At 43.1% G+C, this 16,664-nt stretch overlaps 1 protein-coding gene across 2 annotated transcripts in view; it reads left to right on the plus strand.

The window, feature by feature from the left end:
* kif5ab (kinesin family member 5A, b) overlaps window positions 1-16,664 on the plus strand; it is a 57,074-nt gene that overhangs the window by 15,700 nt on the left and 24,710 nt on the right. For both annotated transcript variants that reach the window (XM_035632601.2, XM_035632602.2), the window contains exons 3-14: window positions 838-911; window positions 1,260-1,364; window positions 1,806-1,854; window positions 3,239-3,294; window positions 3,744-3,831; window positions 4,052-4,176; window positions 6,247-6,351; window positions 7,334-7,482; window positions 9,806-9,954; window positions 12,700-12,902; window positions 13,740-13,808; window positions 15,030-15,236. In XM_035632601.2, the coding sequence (XP_035488494.2) occupies window positions 838-911; window positions 1,260-1,364; window positions 1,806-1,854; window positions 3,239-3,294; window positions 3,744-3,831; window positions 4,052-4,176; window positions 6,247-6,351; window positions 7,334-7,482; window positions 9,806-9,954; window positions 12,700-12,902; window positions 13,740-13,808; window positions 15,030-15,236 (1,379 nt within the window). The remainder of the gene's footprint in view (window positions 1-837; window positions 912-1,259; window positions 1,365-1,805; window positions 1,855-3,238; window positions 3,295-3,743; window positions 3,832-4,051; window positions 4,177-6,246; window positions 6,352-7,333; window positions 7,483-9,805; window positions 9,955-12,699; window positions 12,903-13,739; window positions 13,809-15,029; window positions 15,237-16,664) is intronic.

Here is a 16,664-nt window from a genome sequence, read left to right on the forward strand (position 1 = left end):
GCTGTCAATGTCTTTGCCCTTTTCACGGTCTTTCTCTCACACTCTCGCTGTCTTTTCCCCTCCGTCTCCTCCGCCCTGTCTGTCTCCCAGAGGGGTGGTCTCTGCTGCCTTACAGCATCACCTCCCGCTGTCTTTATTTCCTTTCAGAGACATGCCCCTCGTTCATTGTTCTCTCGCGCGTTCCTGCTCTGTTTCGGCCTCGCTACGACCAGCACGGTGGCGGAGGAAGGCGTGTTGCTGAGCCGAGAGTTGAGAAGCTAAACACAGGAGTGAGGGAGATGAGGGGAGCTGCAGGGAGAGAGCGCTGCATGGTTTCGCCTGACGGCCTTTGTGATTAGTCTGAGGTCGGCTGACCTGCGGCAGCCGGCCTTTCGGGGCGATAAGTTTTTCTCGATCCGTGTTTGACTTTTGCCACTTTTGGTTTTATTAGACTGTGTCAGCAGTATGACATTCCGCAGCATGCTGCTTTATTACCTCGACTGTTGCATTAGTGTTGTTTTCACTGCTTCTCCTACCAGAGGAATGGAGAGAATAATATATCTATACTCGGTTGTTCCTTCGCTCCGTGTCGCCTGGTGACTTGACGCTGCAGGTAGGTGTTTTTTTATTGTGTGCGGCCACAGAGGTCATTCAGCTTCTAACCAAGCTAAAATACCACGTACTTGAGTTCACACCGTCTTTGTGAAGCATCTGTCCTTGGAGCAAAGGCCTTTGTCTGCGTACTTGTCTGCCTTTCCTTTCTTTCTTTTTTTTGTCTGGCACTCTTACTGGCATTTTCAATTTTCACATAGTTATCTGACATGATTTTTCTTCTTTCTTTCTTTCTCCTTAATTCAGATGTACTGGGTGGATACAATGGGACTATCTTTGCCTATGGGCAGACTTCCTCGGGAAAGACGCACACCATGGAGGTACAGTACCACTGAGTAATTCAGAACGTAGACGTCTTGCTGTGGCACACACTTGCACACAAAAACATATTTTTATTCCTTATTTAATAGCATATTCTCTCCTCTGCTTTCCCTGAGGGTACATCTCTCTCCATCACTGTCATAACTCTCTGTCTCACTTCCCCAGTCTTCTGTGGGAACTAACCTCCTTAACAACTCTCTCTGGGATACCACCCGCTTCCTTTTCAAGTCAGAAGCCGATCCGCTCTCCTTTCTTTTACTATAGTCTCCCTTCATTCAATTCATCCCAGGGTCTGCATCTATCCCACTCCACTGACATCTTCTTATCTTGTCCCTTTCCCTTTGTAGGGGAACCTTCATGATCCCCAGGGAATGGGAATCATCCCCCGGATCGCTGAGGACATTTTTGAACACATATTTGCCATGGATGAGAACCTAGAATTCCATATAAAGGTAGGCGTGGATTTCAAATCGTGTATGTTCATGTGTGCAGCTGTCACACACACACACACACACACACACACACACACACACACAGATGTTCAATTTTGCACGTACATACATGTTTAAGTTCAGTGGGAATTCAGCTGCAACCTCTGATGTAATCCTCACAGGGATTGGCTGTGTGGAATCAATCGATTAACAATAAATCATGATGTTTAAACCATGATAATCCTGCAATATTTGTTGTGCTTTTGTCCCTCTTACACCACATTTTTATAATAGAAGATAATACCTTTCCAGGCCCATGGGCGACAGATTACTGCAACATTGTGCAGCATATTTGTACAATGAGCATTCATCTCATTCCCCTCAATTATCTGTACCAGTTTCTCTTTCTGTCTCAGATCAGCTGCCTCATGGCTTTTTTTTCTCATCTTTTTTTTGCTGCAGGTATCCTACTTTGAGATCTACATGGATAAAATCCGGGACCTGCTGGATGGTGTGTATGTGCACTAAAAATGTAAAAAACAACATACATGCATACTGTACATATGCAGCTTTCTTGCAGTTCACAGTTGTATAGCTACACCTGCTGTAGTTGCACGAGGACAAACTGTATGAACAGGAGAACAACGTCATCAAGATGTAATATCCTCAAAATCCAATTTTTTTTGCAACCCGAGAGGAAGACTACAAACATAACTGAGGGCTGAAAAAAGTGCTTAAAACCACACCTGAATCTTTTTCTGGGAGAAACTCTATATATTTTAAATACAGCTAAGGTTAATGTAAATAAATAAGCTAGAATTGAACAACCATTTTTTAAAACATAGAGACAACATTATCTATTACAAAGTTTTAGGTCTCTATGAAGCAAACTAAACACACTCTCAAGTAGGACAATATCTATTATTATTTTGATTATTAATAGTGTTCCCCTCACCTCACAAGCTACATTACATATGTCCTTGGTTGCGATGGCAATGGTTGTGAGTTATAATAACAGCTTTACAAGTCAAAAGGTTTTGATTGATGAAGTTAAATTGAAAAATTGAACAACCAGCGCAATTCCCTTCATACCTTTGCTTATCTGCCTTAGACAATAAAGCTTTGTGGTTTTACAAACACAACAGCACCACGGCATTACAGTTCAGCCATATCACTGAGTTACTGTAGTATAACCAGTGCAAGATGATGGAGAGGCCTGGAGGGAGAGCTGTAGGCAGCATCCCTGTGATTATATCTTTAATGGAGCTAGGGGACAGTGGTGAAAGCCCACATCTGTATGCAGGGGATGGCTCAGCGGCTGAGGAAAATTTAAGCCATGTACAAGAAAAACAGAGTCTACAACGAGCGAGATGAATCGATGCAGCTCGGAGAGCACCCTGTGGCCGTATTTGCAAAGACAAAAAAGTGACTGTTGGCCACTAAAACTCAGAAACACAGACACACGACTGCACACAGGAACACACACTGTCCCCGAGGGAAAAAAACAGAAGCACAATCTGGAGGAATTTAATTACCATCGACAAGATAGGACTTTGAAATGTGAAATGACTAATGCCAGAATTTGGGCCAATACGTGTCTTTGCCAAGAATGTGTATTTTGTTTGTTGACATGAGGCATATGCTCACCCTCTCTGTGTCTGTGGCAAAAAAAAATAGTTTAGTTCCCTTGAAACAGACAGAGCTCGAGCCTGAAATATTATATACTTTTCATCACGCCACATTAGTCACATCTGACTCACAAACATGCAGGGAACATGCGGTCAGGTCTGATAACAGTTATTGTAGCGCCCACGCACACACACACACACACACACACACACACACTGCTTTGGGTAAAACAATGACCTATCTTCTTCTCTTCTCTCACAACCAAGTGACAAAAAACAACCTTTCAGTGCACGAAGACAAATACAGAGTTCCCTATGTGAAGGTGAGTCGTCTAACTGAGGCAGTAAACACTTGTCCGCCACCATCATGTTGATGTTACTGGTGTTATGGGCAAAGGTTAAAAGAAACAGTTTGAGATTTTGGGATGATTTGCTTATTTGCTGTCACTTTGCTAAATACGCTACCACCAGGGAAAACAGGTCTGTCAAATGAAAATGTGCACCTACTAGAACTTCTACTAATGGACACATTACATCTAGTTTATTAAATCTGTACACAAATTTAAAAAACTATTTTATTAAATTGTTTATAATAGATCTGAGCCAAGAAATAGTCAGAGACACAATTGCAGTTGTAAATATATATTTGTGTGCATTTCTATGTGCAACCTAAAATTATTTGCAGATATTATATATGTGCTTGTGTATGCACGTGTAGATGTTTAAATGTTGTTCAAAAATGAATGTAGTGCATGTGTGTTCTTTCACCAAGGGCTGCACCGAGCGCTTTGTCACGAGTCCTGAGGAAGTGATGGATGTCATAGATCAGGGAAAGGCCAACCGTCACGTTGCTGTCACCAGTGAGTGCTGCTGTTCTGCCAGATATTCCATGTCAAAGACTTATTTTTTTTAATTCAAGAAAAACCACAATAAGGTGTGAAATGCATGAGGAGGTGTAAAGTGAGCAGCTTGCCTAACAAATCTGTCTATTCGAATACATGAAGTGAATGACATTTGAGATAAGGAGTCTGAATGATTGTCTCTCCTCTCCCCTCCTGCTCTCATCACTTTGTTCTTTAGACATGAATGAGCACAGTTCCCGCAGTCATAGCATCTTCCTGATAAACATCAAACAGGAGCACGTGGAGACGGAGCAGAAGCTGATTGGGAAGCTGTACCTGGTTGACCTAGCTGGTAGTGAGAAGGTAGGATCAATGTGGATTTCTCTAAGAACAGTTAAAGCTTTTGTCACACAAAGGGATCAGATGTCTTTTCTCAGACATGGTGTTTTCTGATATCAAAGAAGTAGATAAACAGTTGAATTTCACCTTTCAGTGCCCTCACTTCATGGCTTTGAGTTTTGGATAACAACCACGTCTTGAAGACTTTGTTTTAGAGACTGATAATTGATATTGAGGGGTTGTCTTGGCTTGGTCTATCACTGATGCAATATCAGGGCCAGTGTTTGCTCATTTTGTTGAATCCTATTAGCTCCACCCGCAGAGACAAAAGAACCTCTGAGAAAACTCAAGAGTATTTTTCAGTTCAGATAAGCTTTAAAGGTGGTTTCAGCCAAGACGGGGGTCACACTGACTAATTGTTCCCCTGCCTCAAGGCACTTTCAGGTGAAATCTGAGTCAGCTCGCCTCCCCACACCGACCTATAAAGCAATTTGGACATAGGTCAAACTCCAGAGAGCACACAGGAAATACAATAGAAGCATGGCTGAACATGGCCCATGGCTCCTGATGTTGATAATATCGATGCAAAATATGGAATAGCGTGTGCGTGGTAGTAGTCGGTAGTAGTCCACGCAGTCTGGGTAGATGCTGACGGCTGTGGTTCGTAGGCAATAAGTGCCGAGGCTGCATCAGCAAGTCGTTTGGGTCGTCCCTGGGGGTGAAGGGGGACATGGTTCTGCCCCAGAAACTTCTCAGACTTTGATACAAAATATTGTGACTGAACAGGAAGCTGGTGCATGCTCCATAAAAAAGGCTTTGATAGGACAACTTGCTCTCCTCTATAATTAAGCTCCTCATTATCTAGCTGGTAAATAATTGTATCCCATGACAATTTCCTATTAAAGTTAAATATCTAGCAGGAGCCATCTCAAAAGTCTGTTTGTTATAATTTAAAATACAATACTACGCTGTAATTTAATAATAATGATAATTTCCCTGGAAAGACAAATTGGAATTATAAGGAAAATAGAGGCAATCGCTTAGTGTCAAATGGTATGTCTTAACATTTGTGCATGTTTGACTGACCTGCTTTGCGCTGATTAAAAGCTTAAGCTAGCAATTAATTAGAATTGATCAATTGGGTGTCTGCAGACAGAACACTCTTGGCATCCATTTGTCAGGATCTGGACGAGAACATGGCTTAAATGTGCAGGAGTCAGAGCACCAACAAAATCAAACAGTGTATTTGCACGTGATTTGAATGTGTATCTAACTAACTCACAATAAATCCAAGCAAACCAAACCATAGTGCAAAGGGGCTGAGTGCGGGGAAGATGCAGGGTCCAGTGTCCAGGGATCGCTGGGGGGTGGGGAGAGCAGAGATTGAGAAGGGGAATCCAGGACAAAGTGTGGCTGAGGGAGCTGGCTGAGCGTGACATAGAGTGATCCGGAGAACGCAGAGGTAGGACAAGGGCCTAGCAGGCACAAAAGGACAGTAACAAGAAGCGTACGAAGACCGGCTGGTGAGTTCGGCTGCGGCAAACAACACCGCGAGGCAAGGCGACGTTCTGCCGGAGAAGCGGTGGTCAGATTGGAGTTTTTAACTACCGAGACGGATGAGCAGATGATTAGCGTGATGAGGAGCTGGTGCGTGAAATGAGTAGTAGGGAGGATCAGCAAACGGAGGGTCACGCCCAGCCAGCAGCCGTGCACACTGTCAGGGGCACCGGAGCGGCAGCAGGCGAACTCACACGCCATCCGAACAGAAATTCGTAAAACCAGACACCGAGCCAAAAGTCCAGACTCTCATCACTATAATTAGAACCAAATTACATTTCCATTTCCATTTGTCATGTCCAGGGACCTTCGTTTGAATTTACAGTAATAAATCAGTTCACGTTTGAAGAACATTATGAGACACTACACGACCTGTCAAATAAAACATTAGAGGAAAATAAACACAGTGGGATTCCTGACATTTTCACGATGACGGTGTACTATACAACCTAATTTCTTTTTTTATGTGTGTGCGTGTTTGTGTGTGTGCGTGTGTGCGTGTGTGTGTGTGTGTGTGTGTGTGTGTATCCGTGTCAGGTCAGTAAGACAGGGGCAGAGGGAGCGGTGCTGGATGAGGCCAAGAACATCAACAAGTCTCTGTCGGCCCTGGGGAACGTCATCTCAGCCTTGGCCGAGGGAACGGTACGGCGGTGAAATCTCTGCAGTCCTTATCTTCGAGCAGGAATCTATGTGCCTTTGGCTTTTCCTCATATTCATTTGCTTTTAAAAGATACCTAATGCGCTTCTCTGTATGAGGGGATTTGTTCAGTGCCTAATGGACAGTAAATCAAAGCCAAATCACAGAGTACATCGAATCAGCTCAGTATCTCTAATTATGTCCATAACCCTACTTTGAAAAGTTGATTTAGATATTTTTGATAAAAAATTGTTTTTTGCTTGCTTGCCGGGAGTTAGATGAAAAGATTTATGCCAGTCTCATATCTTCACGGTATAACTACACACGTGGGCAGCTTGCCTATTTTAGCATAAAGAGTAGAAACAGGGAGAAGCTTCCCTGGCTCTGTCCATAGATAAAAAAAAAAAAAAGGTTTTGCAGAATCCTCTCATATGGACATTCTTGTCTTGTTGTCGGGTTGGATGGATACTGCATCAACGCTTGAGCGAGTTTTCTGTCCCCTCATCCAGAATGCTGGTAACTTATTCCTGTATTCTAAATACCAAAGTCAACCAGCTATATCTCCCATCTGATCCATCGCTGTCCTTCCGTGCTCCATCATGTCAGTGGAAACACTCACCGTCTACTACCACGTATCTCTGAAGACTTAGGGAACTCCTCATAAATTTTATGGAAAGGCTCACAGACTGTAAACGCCTCACACATCTGTCATAAATCTACTGGCATTCATTCTTCACTCAATGAGCGAGGACACACTATTTGAAGGCGAAGGTTACAAAGATGAAACTGTGAATGATGCTGCAGGTGGAGAGAATCCCCTTGCTTTGTTTTCTCCGCTGATGCTCACATCACATTTTGTTTAGTGCAGGAAACAAAAGGCACATGCATGCCGGTGCTGCAATTTCTTTTTTTTTAAATCCTTTTCTTCTTCTCTTTTGTCCCACCTCTCTTTTCCCTTTCCTGTTTCCTTTCTTCATCCCTATGAAGAAATCCCACGTGCCGTACCGTGACAGCAAAATGACTCGCATCCTGCAGGACTCGCTGGGCGGGAACTGTCGCACCACCATGTTCATCTGTTGCTCTCCCTCCAGCTACAACGACGCGGAGACCAAATCCACCTTGATGTTTGGCCAACGGTAATGTGCCACCACACTAAGTAGCCGTGGGCTGTCGCACTGTGCAGCGCAACACACACTCCAGTCATGCTCAGCTGCCGCTGTTATGGCGTTCTTTCTGCTGAAATGTGCTCAACTCCGATACGCTGCTCACACGTTGCCGCCTCCAACTGTTCAGATTCAGGTTTTAGGCTGGATTCTGTGTGCATGAAGCAGGAGGTGGAGAAAAAGGAGGAGTTTTAATAAGGAACTGGCAGGCAGGTAGCAGGTTGGAGCTCCAGAACCGAGGCCAGTATCTTTGAGTTCAAACAGAGGCGAGCAGGCAGGGAACCAACCAAATGTCAGGCTGTGAACAGGCTGTGAACGGGATGATCCTGCGCGTGAACAGAAACCAGTATTAGTACCTGATGCAGGTAAAAAAAGTAGAGAACAAAAAGGCTTTACAATGCAAAACTGAGAAGCAGCCGTGTCCTCCCACAAAGGTAGAATGACGATCTGCTGGAGTCTTGTTGCTCGAGCCAGTGGTTATACACCGTACCACCCGGAGGGGAGACGCTGATATGCTGAATGCTGAACAGGCGCGCGGGTGGTATTGGAGGGACGCAGGAACTGAACGTCCAGCCATACAAACACACGCGTACACAGACAAGAACAGAGGAGGAATGCAGGAGGAAAGAAACACCAGAAGAAGAAAAAAAATAGGGCAACAGATCCAACCAATCCTATCACCAACTTTTCTTGTGAGAAGCCACATATGACTTTAGCGGCTTGGTCCGTGTTGCAGTTTGGTTGCCGATCATGATGCGACTGCTTGAACAGCGTCCTTAAGGCTAAGCTGCGCCCACAGAAGCAGAGATTTCGTTTGCTTGCCAACTGCTCACTGTCAAATCAAAGAAATTCTCAGACGGAAAGAAAGATACTGAAAAAATGTGCCCCCATGTGCCTCTCCGTTTTCACCCTACCAATGAATTCCAGTGAATAGAGACTGACATGTTAGTGTTGGTGGAAATAAATAATGTATGACCGAGCAAAGGGAGCGACAGGATCCACAGCAGATGTTTGAATTTTACTGATCAGGAAATTTGCTCTCTTATCTCCCTTTGTCAGCTGAACCCCTCCGCTAATCTGTTCTATTTTATATCAGTATGACATCAAAATACTATGACATGACAATTAACACTTTATTCTGATAGTCAAGTATGATTAACGAACCAGTGACCGTAAAAGTCTTCAAATGTACGACTGAGGGGACCATAAAGCATTTGCTGCTGATATTTACTGTCCAGTTTATGATTCATTTTAGAGTTTCAGTTAGTTAGCTTAAGTGAAAGAGAATCAATGGTTTGGTTGAAGATCAGGTAAGTAACTTAAACGAGGCTTTACCACTTTGTTCTACATCAAGTTTTTGTCCCCTGATCTTTGATTATCAGCATTTCACTGTTATAATCAGGTGTTGCCCAAATTCTGATGAGACAACTTTAGTTCAACCAGGGGGGACAAGTGAATGAAGAAATTATATTTATTACAGATTTAACAGAATGACATGTGATCACAAAGTGTTGACAGTCTTTGGCGCTCCGTCTCCATGGGGTTATATTGTAGTAGAGGGCATCGGTCCTGAGCAGCAGCAGAGTAAATCTCCCCCACGGAGTAGGAACAGCAGCATGAGAGGATTAAGGCAGGGAGAGAAATCGTTTTTTAAACGGACTGCAGCGAGATGATAGGATAACAAGGCAGGTGTTTTGCAATGCTATTGGATAGATGAGCCAAGCAGATGAACAGCTAATTGCTGAAACGACAGCGCAGGGAAATGACGGCAAAGAAACTGAGAGCGCGCATGTGTGAGTGAGTGGATGGAAGGCAGGATGAAGGGGAATGAAACAACCGAAGCAAGCACGAGAGTCGTCTGACAACCGGAGCTGAGTGCAACGGATGGAAGCAACGTTTCAACTCTGTGATGCCACTTATTTGGGTCATAAGTGAGAAATAATTTATATCCACATACATTTCTGCTGTGTTTCTGTAAACGAGAATGCATTTTAAGGGGTCTGAAGCATTTGTACGTTTTGAATTCTGTATGCCTCCCTCTCCCTACAGTATTTGCACCATGACACACAGTTGGCAGAAACCCAATTTGCATACCAATTAATGAGATGCAGACTCATTCTCATTGAGCAGCCGAGGCTGAAATACCCCTGTTGACAGTTCCTCTCTTCACCACTGTTCTTTCACACACTCCCCCCCCCCCTTTCTGTATCTCTTCCTCTCATCCTCCTCTCACCCTCCTATATACCTTCCCACCTCCCCTCTCTCTGTCTGATTGTCATTGCATCCCTCTAATTAGAGCCAAGACCATCAGAAATACTGTATCTGTGAACCTGGAGCTCACAGCAGAGCAGTGGAAGAAGAAATATGAAAAGGAGAAGGAGAAGAACAGATCAATGAAGGAGACCATTCAGAGGCTTGAGGCTGAGCTGAACCGCTGGAGGGACGGTAATAATCACACCACTTCCATGCTGGCATCTCACAATAACAGGGGATACCTTTGAAAGTTGCTGGCCAGGCAATTTGACATTATCAGGTGTTTTTTGTATTTAATGTCAGCAAGATGATGAGTTCATATTTTTCTTTGCCACACATGCAGGTTTGTGTTCAGTCAACTAGAGGACAAATCACAATGAAAGCTTCTACAGTCAGTCATTCTTGGTTCTCAGAGGGTGAAGTGTTCTGACGTTTGGTGATGGCCTTTACCGTGAGGTTCACATGTGGGATTCTGAGGCCTTGTCCAGACCTGGTATTAACATCCATCCCCAGCGATCCGAGGTGGAAAACTCGAAGTACGCCTCCGCTCACCTGGCATTTGAATGAGACCCGAAGCTTTCTCACTCGCTGTTTTGTCCGACATGAACTTGGACACGAACATGTTTGTCGTTCACATATGAAGGAGGCAGCGGGAGATTGTCTGCGTCGGATGCGTTCAGCAGAAACAGCCGGATATATTTCGGAACATTCAGGCGAAGGGGTTGGTAGAGCGCCCGCTCGCGTGCTGCAAATCTTTTGAGGATTTTCCTCCTGCATTCTCACACGGGCTCATTCGGACACCTTCCGAAAAACTATAACTCAGGAAAAAGCTAACCAACGTTATAAATCAAATGAGAAGTAGGGTCATTTTCTCATGGACTTCTACTGAAACTAACTTATTGTTGCAACCGGCGGAGTCGTCCTCTGCTGGTGGTTCCGGAAAATACAGTCTTCAGGCACTTGAGCTTTGGCTTCATTTTCCGGACCTGGTGATTCCGTCCATTTTTATATACAGTCAGTTCTCAGGACACATTTTCGTTCACACGGCTAAAAGAAAATGGCCTCGTGCGTCTGAGACATCCTCCGAATGTGGCGATCAGATCTCAAATGCATCCTGGATGCGTTCACACCCCTACTTACATCTGCTGTCCATCTCGGATCGGATCACTCAGGATGGATGTTAATACCAGGTCTGAACGTGGTCTGAAGTGAAATGTCTCAACAACTATGGAATTGATTGCCTTGAAATTTCATTGCGGACATTCCTGTTCCCCTCAGGATGAATCCTAATGACATTGATGATCGTCTGACTTTCCATTCAGCGCCTTTCTTCAGGTCAAGATTTATATGTGTCCAATTACCTTTTAGTTTAGCTTCAAGGTTTGTGACACGTTCCAGCGCAGTGTATGCAGCAACGAGGCTGGAGGACAGATTCAGGATCCTGAATCAGCTGTTTTATATTTGGTGAAAAAGCTCCCGCTAAAAATGTAAAGAGGAGGTTTGGGCTGGAAAGTGCTGGCAGTCCAGTCCAGGGAATACAGCTTTTACACGGTTCCCCACAGAAAAATCACTTCACTTCACTTCGCGTCCCTGTTCCAGGCTCTCTTCATGCACCGAAGAGCATCTGTAGCCCGCTCGCCTACAGACATTACTTTTCAGTCCACGTAAATGCAGATTTAACCTCAGTTGATATCGTATAAATACATGCCAGTGGAGATTTTTGAAGGAGACCGACTCTCTGGACTTGTGCCCAAAACACTTAAAAATCCCATCCTGGCTGTTTCTGTTTCATATTATTCAGACTTTTACGCTTTGTATAACTATATTCTCCTCACATTGTGCTAGAGGGAGGAAACAATGGAGGCTTTATGTTTTATGAATCCTTATGTATTAGTTATTCTCACAGCGACAAGGGCTAATCACATCTACCGGAGAGTCATAACTTACACCTGTCATCGTCCAGGTCATCACACACAGCCCAGTGTCAGTGCACACTGGAGAACGCTAGCACATTAAGTACAACACACACACATATTCCCTCATAATTACACACACACACACACACGTTTCTATCCTCTCCTGCTGGACTCTAGGTCGATTCAAATGTCAGTGCTCTCAGCGGTGGTGATCGGTTGACATTCAAGCTGTGTAATGAATCCTGTCTTGTGTTTTTTTTCCCCTTGACGATCATTCCCTCTGTGCTCGACCTGATTTTCAAAAATGCTGCAACACGTCTTTATTGAACACCTATCAGTGAAAATTATTCCTTTTATTGCTTCATCCCGCTCAGTTACTCTGATTCTTTTTTCACGCGCACACAGTCTCCCCCTTGACTTTACTTCTGCTCTGTCTCTCTTCCAATGTAGTACTTTTAATTTCCTAATGGATCATTTTGACAGCGTTGTTTTCTCCCTCACCGCTCCTTGTATTGTAGCCCACCTCGGGCCAGGAACTCCCTGGGACGGATTTGACCTCCATCTTACACCACATTACCCGACTCTTTAATCAAGGATGTTCCAAAGACAGGAACAGCTGTCGCACACAGTAAATTCCATCAAATCTCTATTCTCTTTAACCTATGCTGGAAAAATCCTATATTGTGCATCGCTGGTTTTTGTTCACCTTTGCCCCTTCTTTTTTCTTTGCAATTTTTGGAAGCATGACAGCCAATACCAAACATAAGAAAACCGATATCCTCATGTTATACAGTATATGGTGGTTGTGGGTTTTTGGATCTGAGTATATGGAAAAGACTTCTAATTTATGGCATTGAAATATCTCAAATGCATCAAATGCATTCAGGAGTAAAGGAAAATATGATTAATATTACCCCACTCATCCCTTTTATGCATTTATCCATACGGGAGGATTTACCAGAGATAAGAGCAACAAATTTACAACAAAAGAAAAAATTGAATATTTTTTCTCCGTTTTTAGGCGAGAATGTGTTGGGGCAGTTGGGTGAGGAATCTAAGGATGTTCCCCCGGTGGCTCCAGAATCTGAGGAGCCAATTCTTGACATCTGCAGCCCCTGCAGCCCCTGCTCCATTGCATCCTCCATTGTGGTTCACATCTCTGAGGAGGAGCGGCAGAAATATGAGGAGGAGATCCGCAGGCTTTACAAACAGCTGGATGATAAGGTGATGATTGGGGTGCCACATGAGGACAATTTGTGAGAATGAATGTAGTATTGATTACACACCGTGGCTGGAGTTTCTTGTAATGTTATGCACACATGAATACAAAGAGCCTATAATGCATACATTACACATGCTAATGAATTCAGGACGAGAAACATTGTAGTGGCTCCATTGGGGAAATAGTAATGTTCTAGATTAAAAGTATGAGCGTTCATTTATCTAAAACATTAAACCCTCTATGCTCATGTATGCTGTGCTCCACAGTGCTGTCATTTTATTGCTTGAATAAGTAGACACAACTATTGTCAATGCATTGGCACATTTTTTCTTTCCTTTACTGTGCATATGAGAAAAATAGTGATGGTTTTTAGCAACAGAGAAGCCTATTCACACAGGTGTGTGGTTGAACATACTGAATATGGTAATCTGTCGGGATGCTTTGGTATTTTTTCTCAACTTATGTAGTGCACTAGCAATGTTAGACCTGCTGCAGGATATTTTATGATGCATGTAAGTGCATTTATACGCAGGACATAACTCAAACATTTCTAATGCTGTGTGGGGTATTCATGATTAGTTTAACACAGACCATGAAGTAAATGCTTTTTGAACAATAACTCACACACTTTTTTTTTTGTTTCTGTTAGATTGTATTAATGTTTTTTTTATGTTGAATTGTGTCAAGTGCAAGCTGAAATATAATTGTGTTTACACATGAAACCCAAAGTATACAAGATGACAGTGTACAGACTAGAGCATCTCAACTGTACCAGTATGTGTAACCCATAACACTGTAAATTAACCGTATCTATTCAATGGGACTCTTTACTACTAAAGGATGATGAGATCAACCACCAGAGCCAGATGGTGGAGAAGCTGAAGGAGCAGATGCTCGACCAGGAGGAGGTAAAGGACCTTGGTTTTATATCCTTTCATTAGTTTGGTTAAACAGCCCACAGTAGGCTGCATGTTTGCGAATGTGACAAAGTCGCACTATGAATTGAAGTCAGTTGTGAGAGGTTTTTTTTTCCACTTGTCACTGAGATAAGTAAGAAAAAAACTATTTTCAGGTTCCAGAAAGCACTTTGAGACCATTAGGTGTAATTGTTTTCATAATGGGTGTGTTTGCGTGTTAATCATCTGCATAAAAACTGAACCCAACATTCGATAAATTATCAGAAAGGCTGACATATATGGAGAACAAGAGAGGTCCTTGTGTAAAACCCTGTGGCACGACTTTGGGCACAGGGAGGATATACACTTTGTCGTCAAAGAGCATGATCTTGCAGGTCGCAGGCTACGAGCTCTCCGTCAGGCCCAGCACCGCTTCTGGTTTCAAAAAACCAAGATGCCGTCGGCCATAAAAAACGTCAGTACACCAACCAGTGGGTGATATCCCGGTGGGTTGCCCCTTGATGGGAACCAGAAATTGCAAAGACGGGAAATGTCAGTGATGTATGAAATAAAACAGGCAGTTGTAATGTACATACACTCAATTCTAATGTTACATTTCTGCAATAGACAGGCCAGTGGGCTAAATAACCTGAAACAAGCATTGTCACGTAGTTCTCTGCCAAGGATAAGACTACACATTTGCAAAATTAGTCCATTCTTATGCCAAAATGGTCCTGCTGTGTGTTGAGCTGACATGATGGTACCTTTCCAGCCTTAGTTTGTGTGCAGTAACCTGAATTCACATCCATTTGGCCAAACAGAAGCTGCATGCTACAGTGCAAACATGCAGGCACCCTGGGCAGAGCAACGTCTACACCTGATGACATGAAAATGACCCACAGTGGGCTGCAGTATTGCAGATAGAAGCAAATAAGATGGTGTCAAAGTAATATCAGCTCTCACGGTGTCAAGTAATATTCCATGATGAATGTTTAGAAAAGGTTTCATCGCTTAAATTAAACCTGAGTTGTGCACACATGCTTATCTCTTGAGAATGAGATAAACATCACAGTTATGTTTTGTTAAAACCCAGCAGCTTCTGTTTTAATGAAGAGGCTGCTTTTGTATAGAATATCCCTGTAAATTTGACTTTCTTTGTGAATTTTCTTCCCAATTTTTTTTGAATTACTCTTTACACTTGTTACGCAGCTGTTATATATCTATGCCCCACAGCTTCTTGCGTCATCCAGGGGTGACAGTGAGAAGGTGCAGTCGGAGCTCGGCAGGCTGCAGACGGAGAATGAGTCGGCTAAGGTGGAGGTGAAGGAGGTCCTGCAGGCCCTGGAGGAGCTTGCTGTGAACTACGACCAGAAGAGCCTGGAGGTCGAGGAGAAGAGCATGCAGAACAAGCTCCTGGCTGAAGAGCTCACAAAGAAAATGGTGGGTCAGACTTTCAGGAGCCTCGTTGTTGATATGTCGTACCGCAAATGTATACAGTGTATATTTGTAAATGTTGGGAGAGAAATAGAGAGAGAAATGAAGAGGAAAATGAAAACAGAAACGATTGTCCAAGCTTTATAAAACTAATTAATGGAGGGAAAGATAAATTAACTTTCGGATAAAAAATAATTTGTCCCTCTGTCAATTTAAGCCCCTATCTGTGAAGAATATGAAGTAGTGTTTCAAAAGGCAATTAGGGAGATAATGTAGAGCGCTGTATGGAAGTACAGATAGGACAGAAAATTCGAATCGTGCCGCCAGCGAGTCATTTTACCTTAAACAGATTCACATAAGAGAAAAAAAAGACATTTTGGAAAAAAAGGGTGGAAAACCACTGAAGAAATGAATCTATTGGTTGACGCATTGATATAAGAAAAGTGAAGGTCCTCTGGTTTATGATCACTTCAGACAGTACTTGTGATAAAGCCACAGTTTGTGTGAACTACTACAAATTACAGCACTTGCTCAAGCTTGAACCTGCATTCACCGTGGCGCCAATGAAAAACTGAGAATGAATACGTTCATCTGACATGTGCCTTGTTGTTTTGCACTATAACCACGAGCAAATGTTAGAAAATGCCGACGCCGGCCGCCACACAGAGCACATGGCTGCTTTTTTCTTGATCAAGGTCAGTATTTCAAAGTAATCTCAAAATTCCACGCTGTGGTTTTTACTGAATAGCTTGTTTGCTTGAGGGAAGCAGTCAGTGCTGTCAAAGATTAAATTGTGGTTAATTAAATCTGGCATAGTTTGTCATCAAAGCTCGAAAAAAAAAATTGTTATTAATGAATATTCCGCTTTTACGAAACCAGGCATGGCGGTAACTGTGCACTGCGTCGTTCACATTCTTCTACATTTTTAAGGCTTTGCAAAATCTAAAAACACTGCGTTTTCAATCAGCGATTGTCTGAAGATGGGGGTTTTTTGAGTGACAACTGAAAGACGCTTAAACTTTTTCTTTTCTCGGTCAGCTTCTTAGAAAGAGTTTTGTGTGCCACAGTTAAAATGGATTTGGCTATTTCCCCCTGAAAGATTTCTTTATATCTTCTTAGATTTCTCTGAGCTCTTCACACTGTTTTGATGTGAGCGGGGCTCAGTTGTAAAAGGGATGTCACATATTTCCATGCTCCAACCAGGATTCAGCATAATTTCTACTGGAATCTGAGGACAGTTGTTTGGTCACCGTTGATGAAAAAACACTCGTACACAGAGCACACAGTGGGTTTTTGAGTGTAAACTGTCAATGAATAATACATAAAGATCCTTTTTTAAACCGATTGTGGCTTTTGAATACATGAATATATAATGTTATAGAGCAGGGGTTTTCAAAGTCTTGGTCCCCCTTAGACAAAATCAAGACAACCCAC

This window comes from Scophthalmus maximus, chromosome 6 (genome assembly GCF_022379125.1).
Source record: "Scophthalmus maximus strain ysfricsl-2021 chromosome 6, ASM2237912v1, whole genome shotgun sequence".
NCBI classification, from domain to species: Eukaryota; Metazoa; Chordata; class Actinopteri; order Pleuronectiformes; family Scophthalmidae; genus Scophthalmus; species Scophthalmus maximus.